Here is a 13,044-nt window from a genome sequence, read left to right on the forward strand (position 1 = left end):
CGATGTAATCAGTCCCTCAGCCTGGAGTCGATGTAATCAGTCCCTCAGCCTGGAGTCGATGTAATCAGTCCCTCGGCCTGGAGTCGATATAATCAGTCCCTCAGCCTGGAGTCGATGTAATCAGTCCCTCAGCCTGGAGTCGATGTAATCAGTCCCTCAGCCTGGAGTCGATGTAATCAGTCCCTCAGCCTGGAATCGATGTAATCAGTCCCTCAGCCTGGAGTCGATGTAATCAGTCCCTCAGCCTGGAGTCGATGTAATCAGTCCCTCAGCCTGGAGCCGATGTAATCAGTTCCTCAGCCTGGAGTCGATGTAATCAGTCCCTCAGCCTGGAGTCGATGTAAGCAGTCCCTCAGCCTGGAGTCGATATAATCAGTCCCTCAGCCTGGAGTCGATGTAACCAGTCCCTCAGCCTGGAGTCGATGTAATCAGTCCCTCAGCCTGGAGTCGATGTAATCAGTCCCTCAGCCTGGAGTAGATGTAATCAGTCCCTCAGCCTGGAGTTGATGTAATCAGTCCCTCAGCCTAGAGTCGATGTAATCAATCCCTCAGCCTGGAGTCGATGTAATCAGTCCCTCAGCCTGGAGTCGATGTAATCAGTCCCTCAGCCTGTAGTCGATATAATCAGTCCCTCAGCCTGGAGTCAATGTGTGGCCCGGTGGCCTGGTGGCTAAAGCTCCCGCTTCACACACTGATGGCCCGGGTTCGATTCCCGGCTTGTGGAAACATTTCGACACATTTCCTTACACCTATTGTCCTGTTCACCTAGCAGCAAATAGGTACCTGGGTGTTAGTTGACTGGTGTGGGTCGCATCCTGGGGGACAAGATTAAGGACCCCAATGGAAATAAGTTAGACAGTCCTCGATGACCCACTGACTTTCTTGGGTTATCCTGGGTGGTTAACCCTCCGGGGTTAAAAATCCGAACGAAATCTTATCTTATCAGTCCCTCAGTCTTGAACAAACTGACTGTTGAAGCCAGTGTGTGGAGAAACGTTGCCACAAGAAAAATACCCAAGTGTTGCACATGTTTGTAATTTATCAAGCTGAGGGATGTTAATTTAAACATAAAATAAGAATATAGCAAACATAGTACTCTAGAAACATTGATTTTTATTTGTATAATCATGGAAAACACCAAATCCGCAGGGATTATACAGCTCCTGGAGGAACGGGAAGCATATAAGTTCGATCCAAGGAAGAGGAGGCTATAACCATGCCTGATTTCTACCGTATTTTACAGCTTGGTTTTAAATAAGATATTACAGAGACCACAATGGAAATAAGTCCCCGTGTCTGACTTTTTTTGGGTTATCCTGCTGAGTAATTTACAAATACGTTACTATGTATGGTAATTATAGCCACCTATATATATATGTATAACTTTAATTATGTGTACCTGTATCTAAATAAGCTTACTTTACTTACTTGCTCTACTGACTTACTTGCTTTACTTACTAACTCGATTGCTTTACTTTCTTGCTTTACTAACTTGCTTGCTTTACTTACTTGCTTTACTTACTTACATAATTACTTATTTATTTAGTTAAGTACTCAATTACTTTACTTACTTACTAAGTTACTTAATATTAAGATAATATAGTGTGGTAGTCCCCGGGATCATCAGCATGTAAACACTGACCAGCTCGACCACGACTCCTGCTGCTGCTGCCTCACATTACTTGCATAACAATGGAGTATTGAGCCTTCCCTGGGGGTTTATTCATTATGGTGGAAGGTACGGAGGTTTCCCGGCTTGCTGGGGAGGAGGAGGAAGAAGAGGAAGCTGTTACTGTGCTGACAGAAGCTCGTCATTTAGAGAGTATCACAGCACCCAACACAGCAGCTCATTCATGGAGGCTCAAGGAAAGAGTAAGTAGACTTACGCTATATATCTGTCCTTTTTCGTGGTTTAATTTTGGTTTTGGGGTTTGTCAGCTTGTTTTATCGTCATTTTTGCATCTTGTGGTGATGTGTCTTTGGTTGTAACTTGCGAGATATGGGGAATTAGGTGTGTATCTCGTATCATTCATGATTGTAATGGATATAAGTTACTTTGCCTACCCTTTTTTTTTGGGTTATGCTGGGTAGTTTATATATATATGTTATTATGCAATAACATCACAGTAAACAGGTGATATCACAATATGCAGAACAACACACTGTGAAGAAATGGTGAACTTCGGAAGTTCACTATCTTTCACAGTGGTTGTGCTGCATATGTTACTATGTATGATAATTTGTGTAATTATTTATGTATGCCTGGACCTAAATAAACTTATTTATTGTAATTGCTTTTTATCAAGTATTCTGTGCCTTTCATTATACAGATTTTAAGTCACTTCTCACTAGAAGAATACTTATTTTATAATTAGATACTACCTTGACTCATAATTATAAATTTAATTATTAAAAGGGTGGAGGGGTAAGCCGGTAGAAAGCCTTGGCCAGATGACCAAAAGCTCCAGCTGAGGGTCATCATTTGACTAAAACCCACATCAGGAAGTACTTATCCTATCTTGTTTCTCATCCTCATATCCGACATAGACAAGGATGTCAGCCACAGCACCGTGTCTTCCTTTACAGATGACACCCGAATCTGCATGACAGTGTCTTCCATTGCAGACACTGCAAGGCTCCAGGCAGACATCAACCAAATCTTTCAATGGGCTGCAGAAAACAATATGAGGGTCAACGATGAGAAATTTCAATTACTCCGATATGGTAAACATGAGGAAATTAAAACTTCATCAGAGTACAAAACAAATTCCGGCCACGAAATAAAGCGAAAAACCAACGTCAAAGACCTGGGAGTGATCATGTTGGAGGATCTCACCTTCAAGGACCCTAACATTGTATCAATCCCATCTGCTAGAAAAATGACAGGATGGATAATGAAACCTTCAAAACTAGGGATGCCAAGCCCATAATAACACTCTTCAGGTCACTTGTTCTATCTAGGCTGGAATATTGCTGCACACTAACAGCACCTTTCAAGGCAGGTGAAATTGCTGACCTAGAAAATGTACAGAGAACCTTCATGGCACGCATAACGGAGATAAAACACCTCAATTACTGGGAGCGCTTGAAGTTCTGAACCTGGATTCCCTGGAACGCAGGCAGGAGAGATACATGATTATATACACCTGGAAATTCCTAGAGGGACTAGTACTGAACTTGCACACGAAAATCACTCACAATGAAAGCAAAAGACTCTGCGGACGATGCAACATCCCCCCAATGAAAAGCAGGGGTGTCACTAGCACGTTAAGAGACAATACAATAAGTGTCAGGGGCCCGAGACTGTTCGTCTGCCTTCCAGCATACATAAGGGGGATTACTAATAGACCCCTGGCTGTCTTCAAGCAGGCACTGGACAAGCACCTAAAGTTGGTACCTGACCAGCCGGGCTGTGGCTCGTGCGTTGGATTGCGTGCAGCCAGCAGTAACAGCCTGGTTGATCAGGCTCTGATCCACCATGAGGCCTGATCACAGACCGGGCTGCGGGGGAGTTGACCCCCGGAACTCTCTCCAGGTAAACTCCAGGTATCCTGTTTCCTGATGAATCTTACCTGCTCTAACCTACACTGTCCACCTATAATGTAGTTATAAATTATGTCTTCACTGTAGCCAATCATTGTATTTCAAGCAGTGTAATGTTTGTACAGTGTTTAAGATTTACACCTTGCAAAATCAAGTGACACAAGAGAAATAAGAAGAATATTGATTAAATAATCGGTTGTGTTGAATGGAAAGGATTTTTTTTAAGGTTTGCTTTAAGCACTGTATGACTTCTCTAGATTTTGAGCTTTCCTCCAAGAATAATAGTGATGATGATAATAATAATAATAATAATTATATTACAACAATAGTCATATGAAAGGGCAACTGTTTTAATTACTGAGATATCTAATGTATGTACTGTCATAAGATTCAGTATTTAATTAATTATTTTTGTGGTTGTTACTTTACAGTGATGATAATCACTGAAAACATTCAGCCTTAACAGACAGGCACAGTGTCTACCTACTTAGGCTCACAGGATCCTATGTCTATCTCTTTATACAATGCCATATAGATTACTCTTTCTCTTCATGGTACTCTGCCTTAACAAAAAAGCTGAAAGATAGACTACAAATCACCCAGAACAAAATGGTGAGATTCATCCTGGACCTGGGACCAAGAGAGCATGTAGGCCAGGATGAATTACAACAACTGGATATGCTGAATGTTGAAGACAGAGTAAAACAACTGAAGTTAAATCATGTTTATAAAATTACTCAGTGTCCAGAATATCTTGCTGCTAAGTTTATCAAGGCTGGGAACCGATGCAAGTATAGTACAAGGGTAAGGGAACACAACTTTATAGTACCTACAGTCAGTGGTCAGGCTTCAAACACATTTTATTGTACAACAGTAAAGGAGTGGAATGAACTACCTGCACATGTCAAAGCCAGTCATAGCATGAGCCAGTTCAAGAAGAGAGCCAAAAGGTACCTAATGAATGTAGCTACAGAAAGGGAGGAGAATGATTTCTTGTATAGCTAACATACATGTACCTATTACTGTGATCTGATCCTCTCTTTAATGTTAATGTAAATAACCCAGTTTACCTTATTCCTAGTATATCTCCTTTTATTGCAACTCCTCTTCACCTAGTTGAGTTACTTACCTATTATAACTTCTAAGGTTTAAATGATAAGTTATTACAAGGACCCCAATGGAAATAAGTAAATTTATCTTTTTTTTTTGGGGGGTTATCCTAGGTCAGGGGTGGACAACCTTTAGCACGCGTGCCAAACCTGACACGCCAACGACTTCTTTCCGGCACGCTAACCTCTGGTCTCGTCTTAAAAACACAAAAAAATGCGACATTTATCACTTATCCATTCCAAGAAAAGCCGGGAAATAGTTCCCATGTGTTTCCAGAGATTTTGTATCAGAGATATGGCCGACTTTGGCATGCACACTTAAAAAGGTTGCCCACCCGTCCTAGGTAATCTACACATATGCTGCTATATATGATAATTTATGTAACTGTATTTATGTGTACCTGTACCTGAATAAACTTACTAACATGCTCATCCCATGATTTCGCCTCAAATTTTAGTATCTTGTACTGTATTTCATTATTCATTTTGAGATATGGTATCTTTTAATTGACTATATTTTTAACTGGCTCTGAAATTTCTTTATGATTTCACAAATCTTAAAGTTTTCTTATTTTTGAGACCTTTCCAGTGCTGTAATTCTTTGTGTCTTATTGCTGTTTTCATGTGCAAGAAGAGAATTACTCAGCACAAGTAAAAAGTACCTATAATAATAGAATACTAAGTACAACTTGGCTTTATTTCCTTTTAGATGAAGACAGTGAGTGTGGCTCTGGTGTTGTGCCTCAACATACCAGTGGATCCTCCTGACATTGTTAAAACACAGCCATGTGCACGTTTGGAGTCTTGGATAGGTGAGCTTTTATACTCCATTACACCTTAATTAAGTTTCCGTTGTTAGTTTAGTAAATACAAATAAGTAGAACATCAGTAATTAAAACTTGGCTAGTGGAAGAGCGGAGATCCTGTACTGTACAGTACTTGAACGGGAATGTATTGGCAGATAAGTTTATGAGAGTTGAGGTAAGTCATAGACTACATGAAAGAATAATCGAGTATTGTCCTGTTCCTCATCTTTGGATTCAAAGGATGTGTAAAATATATTGATTGCTTGATTGAGAAAGAAAAGCCTATTCTGTACAATATTTTTTTGCTGGTATATTACTACTTTAATATATAAAATCAACTGCACTGTAATAAAAAAAACAGCTGTTTTGTAATACTGTATGTAATGCATGAAATTTTCTAAAATTTTAAATAATGCTGTAGAGTAACCATTAGCATATATATAACACAGGTATATGTATGGGATAGATAGTAGGTTGGTAGACAGCAACTGCCTGGGGAGGTACTACCGTCCTACCAAGTAAGTGTAAAATGGAAGCCTGTAATTGTTTTACATGAAGGTAGGATTGCTGGTGTCTTTTTTTCTGTCTCAGAAACATGTAAGATTTCAGGTACATCTTGCTACTGCTACTTACACTTAGGTCACACTACACATGCATGTACCAGCATATATATACACACCCCTCTGGGTTTTCTTTTTTCTTACTGGTTCTTGTTCTTGTTTATTTCCTCTTATCTCCAGGAAGGTGGAACAGAATTCTTCCTCCATAAACCATGCGTGTCGTAAGAGGCGACTAAAATGCCAGGAGCAAGGGGCTAGTAACCCCTTCTCCTGTATACATTACTAAATTTATAAAGAGAAACTTTCATTTTTCTTTTTGGACCACCCTGCCTCAGTGGGATACGGTCGGTGTGTTGAAAGGTGAAGAAGTATATGCATGGCAGATGTGATAAACAGTATGTATATATGTATCAAAATCTATTGAATTCTCTGCAGATCCACTGTCCATGCCACCTGCAAAGGCTATTGAAGCCATTGGAAACAGCCTCCAGAAATCGTATGAGCGCTGGCAGCCTCGAGCTCGCTACAAACAATCCCTTGACCCCACAGTTGATGATGTTAAGAAGTTATGTATGTCCTTAAGGAGAAATGCAAAGGAAGAACGAGTACTCTTCCACTACAATGGTCATGGGGTACCCAAGCCAACAACAAATGGTGAAATATGGGTTTTCAATAAGGTATGTTGTGTTCTGACAAAAGTATATATCAGTAAATTAAGTAAATTGTATTTTGACCCACAGTTCTTGCTGTATACTAAGATGTCTTTCATAAGGCAAAGAGAAATGGGTTAATATGTAGTCATGCTGTTGCTTTGACTTTAAATTACAATATTTTTGCTGAAGGTCATATTACAGATAACTTTAGTTATGCACTAGTATTTTTAAGATGCCCATTTTTTTTTTAATTGGCACACACTATCTGAATTCAAAACTAACAATAGAATTTTGTTCAGAATGTACATATTACCATTCCACATTGAAATCGGATTCCTGTCTGGTCATTCTTTCTTACGAGTGTCATTTGAACCTAACATGTACACTATATGTACGTATATTGTTATTTACTGTTTTGTATGATTAATCTTTCTCTAAATTTTCAGAGTTATACCCAGTATATACCACTATCCATTTATGAACTACAGACATGGATGGGCGCACCTTCCATATATGTTTATGACTGTTCAAATGCTGCTGTTATTGTAAAACTATTTGAGCAGTTTGCAGAGCAACACGAGGAAGAATGGAGAGTAAGCATTTTCATAAAACTGTTCAGTAATAATTATCTCTTGCTTTGTCTGTGTTTTATTACCTTTTATTTTTCAATTAATGCTTAAATTTTTTTTTGTACCCTTATTCTCTATCATATATTGTTATTCTGTTTGCATATAGAGTGAACCTTTGAGTTAGTGGACTAATAGGAGAAGTGGGTGGTTGGTAGTGGTGATTCTATCAGCAGAAAGGCAGTTGTTTTCCCGTCTTTTAACAATTACCATTAATTCTTTACCCACCAGACTTTATCTGTTGTCTACAAATTAATTGACCAAGCGAATTTTGTTCCGTATTTCTGTTATGTGTTATACATTCTCGTACTACTGCATTTTAGAGCTGCATCTCCCTCTGTTATCTTTTTTTTTTTTCACGGTGGTTGTCTCCCACCGAGGCAGGGTGACCCAGAAAAGAAAGAAACACTTTCACCATCATTCAGCACTTTAACCATCATTCACGCATAATCACTGTTTTTGCAGAGGTGTGCAGATATGACAGTTCAGATGTTTACCTGGAGTTTACCTGGAGAGAGTTCCGGGGGTCAACGCCCCCGCGGCCTGGTCTGTGACCAGGCCTCCTGGTGGATCAGAGCCTGATCAACCAGGCTGTTGCTGCTGGCTGCACGCAAACCAACGTACGAGCCACAGCCCGGCTGGTCAGGAACCGACTTTAGGTGCTTGTCCAGTGCCAGCTTGAAGACTGCCAGGGGTCTGTTGGTAATCCCCCTTATGTATGCTGGGAGGCAGTTGAACAGTCTCGGGCCCCTGACACTTATTGTATGGTCTCTTAACGTGCTAGTGACACCCCTGCTTTTCATTGGGGGGATGTTGCATCGTCTGCCAAGTCTTTTGCTTTCGTAGTGAGTGATTTTCATGTGCAAGTTCGGTACTAGTCCCTCTAGGATTTTCCAGGTGTATATAATCATGTATCTCTCCCGCCTGCGTTCCAGGGAATACAGGTTTAGGAACCTCAAGCGCTCCCAGTAATTGAGGTGTTTTATCTCCGTTATGCGCGCCGTGAAGGTTCTCTGTACATTTTCTAGGTCAGCAATTTCACCTGCCTTGAAAGGTGCTGTTAGTTTGCAGCAATATTCCAGCCTAGATAGAACAAGTGACCTGAAGAGTGTCATCATGGGCTTGGCCTCCCTAGTTTTGAAGGTTCTGTCACTCCAAACAGAAAATATCCCAGACCCCTCTTTTAAAATGCAGGCATTATACTTCCCACCTCCAGGACTCAAGTCTGGCTAACCAATTTTCCTGAATCCCTTCACAAAATATTACCCTGCTGACACTCCAACAGCTCCTATCTAACACACTCACACATGCTTGCTGTATGTCCAAACCCCCCTCCCTGTATCCTATCCTAGGACAACCCCTACCCCTCCTCCCCTCCACTAGAGAGTTATACATCCTCCAAGTCATCCTATTTTGCTCCAACCTCTCTAAATGACCAAACCACCTCAACATGCCCTCCTCATCCATCTGAATAATAGTTTTACTAACTTCACACCTCCTGATTTCCACACTACAAATTCTCTGCAAAATATTTACACCACATCAAGCAGGCACTGGACAAGCACCTAAAGTCGGTACCTGACCAGCCGGGCTGTGGCTCATACATTGGATTGCGTGCAGCCAGCAGTAACAGCCTGGTTGATCAGGCTCTGATCCACCAAGAGGCCTGGTCACAGACCGGGCTGCGGGGGCGTTGACCCCCGGAACTTTCTCCAGGTAAACTCCAGATAAACACATTGCCCTTAAACATGACATCTCCACTGCCTCCAACCTCCTCTTCATTGCAGCATTCACAACACATGCTTCACACTCATATAAGAATGTTGGTACCACTATACTCTCATACATTCCCTTTGCCTCCATGGATAACATTCTTTGTCTCCACAGATTCCTCAGTGCACCACCCACCTTTTTTTCTTCATCAGTTCTATGATTTACCTTGTCCTTCATACACCCATCCGCTGACAAGTTTACTCTGAAATATCAGAACACATTCACTTCTTCCATAAGTCCTCCCTCCAGTGTGATATCCATTTTTTCTTTACCTAACTTCTTTGATACCTTCATTCACCTTATCTTATCTTATCTTCCTTTACACACCCTCCTAAACTCATCCACTAACCTTTGCAACTTCTCTTTAGAATCTCCCAAGAGCACAGTATCATCAGCAAAAAGTAATTGTGTTAGCTCTCATTTTGTGTTTGATTCCCCATAATTTAATCCTACCCCTCTCCCAACACCCTAGCATTCACTTCTTTTACAACCCCATCTATAAGTATGTTAACCATGGTGTTATTACACATCCCTATCTAAGGCCTACATTTACTGGGAAGTAATCTCCCTCTCCTACACACCCTAACCTGAGCCTCACTATCCTCATAAAAACTCTTTACAGCATTTGGTAACTTACTACCTATTCCATACACTTGCAACATCTGCTGCAATGCTTCCCTATCTGCCCTATCATATGCCTTTTTTAAATCCATAAATGCAATGAAAACTTCCCTACCTTTATCTAAATATTGTTCACTTACATGCTTCAATGTAAACACTTGTTCTACCCATTCCCTACCCATTGTAGAGCCTCCTTGTTCATCTGTGATCTTGCTCTCTGTCTTACCTCTAATTTGTTTAATGTCTAATTGTTAATATTTCAGTGTTTAATATTTTTCTCTATGTTTGATTCATATTTTTAACATAATCTATGGGCTAAATTTGTTTACAATGCTCCAAGGGTTGCTGTATTAACCCTTTGACTGTTTCAGGCCCCTCTCTGAAACTGTCATTCTATGTCGCCAAATATTCGAAAAAAAAAAATTATTTTTTCTTATGAAAATGTTAAGATTATTTTTCTGAGTGTTTTAGTCCAAAAAAATTTTTTTGCCATCAGTACTTACCGAGATATAGAGCCGTGAAGTTTGCAGGAAATGAGCCGCGTATGGCAACAGCGGCAACGCCGTTCACCCGGTAAACTTTAGTTTCCTTGTATTTGAAGGTTTTTTGTTTTTTTCACTGTTTTATTTTTTCACATAACTTATGTGGCCTATGAGACCAAAGTAAGGTGCAATGTACATATATACACTCATTGTATGCAACACAATAAGCACACAAACATAATTATCAATATATTGTTTACAAAACTTGTTTACAAAAACAAACAATACAAAAAATTGTTTATTACTATTGTTCTATAATATATATACACATATACATTGTAGGTAGTAGGTTGGTAGACAGCAACCACCCAGGGAGGTACTACCGTCCTGCCAAGTGAGTGTAAAATGAAAGCCTGTAATTGTTTTACATGATGGTAGGATTGCTAGTGTCTTTTGTCTGTCTCATAAATATGCAAGATTACAGGTATGTCTTGCTACTTCTACTTACACTTAGGTCACACTACACATACATGTACACGTTTATTTATACACACTCATCTGAGTTTTCTTTGATTTTATCTTAATAGTTCTTGGTCTTATTACTTTTCCTTTTATATCCATGGGGAAGTGGAATAAGAATCTTTCCTCTGTAAGCCATGTGTGTTGTAAAAGTCAACTAAAATGCCGGGAACAATGGGCTAGTAACCCCTTTTCCTGTAAAGATTACTAAAAAGAATAAGAAGAAGAAAATTGTCAAAGTGGGAAGTCTGAATGTGCGTGGATGTTGTGCAAATGATAAGAAAGAGATGATTGTGGATGTTATGAATGAGAAGAAACTGGATGTCCTGGCTTTAAGTGAAACAAAGCTGAAGGGGGTGGGAGAGTTTCAATGGAGAGGAATAAATGGGATTAGGTCAGGGGTTTCAAATAGAGTTAGAGCTAAAGAAGGAGTAGCAATAATGTTGAAGGATAAGCTATGGCAGGAAAAGAGGGACTACAAATGCATAAATTCAAGGATTATGTGGAGTAAAATAAAGATTGGATGTGAAAAGTGGGTTATAGTAAGTGTGTATGCACCTGGAGAAGAGAGAAGTGTAGAGGAGAGAGAGAGATTCTGGGAAATGTTGAGTGAATGTGTGGGGAGTTTTGAATCAAGTGTTAGAGTAATGGTGGTTGGGGATTTCAATGCTAAAGTGGGTAAAAATGTTATGGAGGGAGTAGTAGGTAAATTTGGGGTGCCAGGGGTAAATGTAAATGGGGAGCCTTTAATTGAGCTATGTGTAGAAAGAAATTTGGTAATAAGTAATACATATTTTATGAAAAAGAGGATAAATAAATATACAAGGTATGATGTAGCACGTAATGAAAGTAGTTTGTTAGATTATGTATTGGTGGATAAAAGGTTGATGGGTAGGCTCCAGGATGTACATGTTTATAGAGGGGCAACTGATATATCAGATCATTATTTAGTTGTAGCTACAGTTAGAGTAAGAGGTAGATGGGAAAAGAGGAAGGTGGCAACAACAAGTAAGAGGGAGGTGAAAGTGTATAAACTAAGGGAGGAGGAAGTTCGGGCGAGATATAAGCGACTATTGGCAGAAAGGTGGGCTAGTGCAAAGATGAGTAGTGGGGGGGTTGAAGAGGGTTGGAATAGTTTTAAAAATGCAGTATTAGAATGTGGGGCAGAAGTTTGTGGTTATAGGAGGGTGGGGGCAGGAGGAAAGAGGAGTGATTGGTGGAATGATGAAGTAAAGGGTGTGATAAAAGAGAAAAAGGTAGCTTACGAGAGGTTTTTACAAAGCAGAAGTGTTATAAGAAGAGCAGAGTATATGGAGAGTAAAAGAAAGGTGAAGAGAGTGGTGAGAGAGTGCAAAAGGAGAGCAGATGAAAGAGTGGGAGAGGCACTGTCAAGAAATTTTAATGAAAATAAGAAAAAATTTTGGAGTGAGTTAAACAAGTTAAGAAAGCCTAGGGAAAGTATGGATTTGTCCGTTAAAAACAGAGTAGGGGAGTTAGTAGATGGGGAGAGGGAGGTATTAGGTAGATGGCGAGAATATTTTGAGGAACTTTTAAATGTTGAGGAAGAAAGGGAGGTGGTAATTTCATGCACTGGCCAGGGAGGTATACCATCTTTTAGGAGTGAAGAAGAGCAGAATGTAAGTGTGGTGGAGGTACGTGAGGCATTACGTAGAATGAAAGGGGGTAAAGCAGCTGGAACTGATGGGATCATGACAGAAATGTTAAAAGCAGGGGGGGATATAGTGTTGGAGTGGTTGGTACTTTTGTTTAATAAATGTATGAAAGAGGGGAAGGTACCTAGGGATTGGCAGAGAGCATGTATAGTCCCTTTATATAAAGGGAAAGGGGACAAAAGAGATTGTAAAAATTATAGAGGAATAAGTTTACTGAGTATACCAGGAAAAGTATACGGTAGGGTTATAATTGAAAGAATTAGAGGTAAGACAGAATGTAGAATTGCGGATGAGCAAGGAGGCTTCAGAGTGGGTAGGGGATGTGTAGATCAAGTGTTTACATTGAAGCATATATGTGAACAGTATTTAGATAAAGGTAGGGAAGTTTTTATTGCATTTATGGATTTAGAAAAGGCATATGATAAGAGTGGATAGAGGAGCAATGTGGCAGATGTTGCAAGTTTATGGAATAGGTGGTAAGTTACTAAATGCTGTAAAGAGCTTTTATGAGGATAGTGAGGCTCAGGTTAGGGTGTGTAGAAGAGAGGGAGAATACTTCCCGGTAAAAGTAGGTCTTAGACAGGGATGTGTAATGTCACCATGGTTGTTTAATATATTTATAGATGGGGTTGTAAAAGAAGTAAATGCTAGGGTGTTCGGGAGAGGGGTAGGATTAAAT

General features: G+C 39.9%; 1 protein-coding gene across 2 annotated transcripts in view; it reads left to right on the forward strand.

Annotated features, from left to right (window-relative positions):
* The first annotated feature begins 1,638 nt into the window (after positions 1-1,638).
* raptor (regulatory associated protein of MTOR complex 1) overlaps positions 1,639-13,044 on the forward strand; it is a 52,299-nt gene continuing 40,893 nt past the window's right edge. For both annotated transcript variants that reach the window (XM_053785699.2, XM_053785700.2), the window contains exons 1-4: positions 1,639-1,872; positions 5,362-5,464; positions 6,454-6,695; positions 7,118-7,264. In XM_053785699.2, coding sequence (XP_053641674.2) covers positions 1,729-1,872; positions 5,362-5,464; positions 6,454-6,695; positions 7,118-7,264 — 636 coding nt within the window. In that variant the 5' untranslated portion in view covers positions 1,639-1,728. The remainder of the gene's footprint in view (positions 1,873-5,361; positions 5,465-6,453; positions 6,696-7,117; positions 7,265-13,044) is intronic.

The sequence above is a fragment of the Cherax quadricarinatus genome, chromosome 35, assembly GCF_038502225.1.
Source record: "Cherax quadricarinatus isolate ZL_2023a chromosome 35, ASM3850222v1, whole genome shotgun sequence".
Lineage (NCBI taxonomy): Eukaryota > Metazoa > Arthropoda > Malacostraca > Decapoda > Parastacidae > Cherax > Cherax quadricarinatus.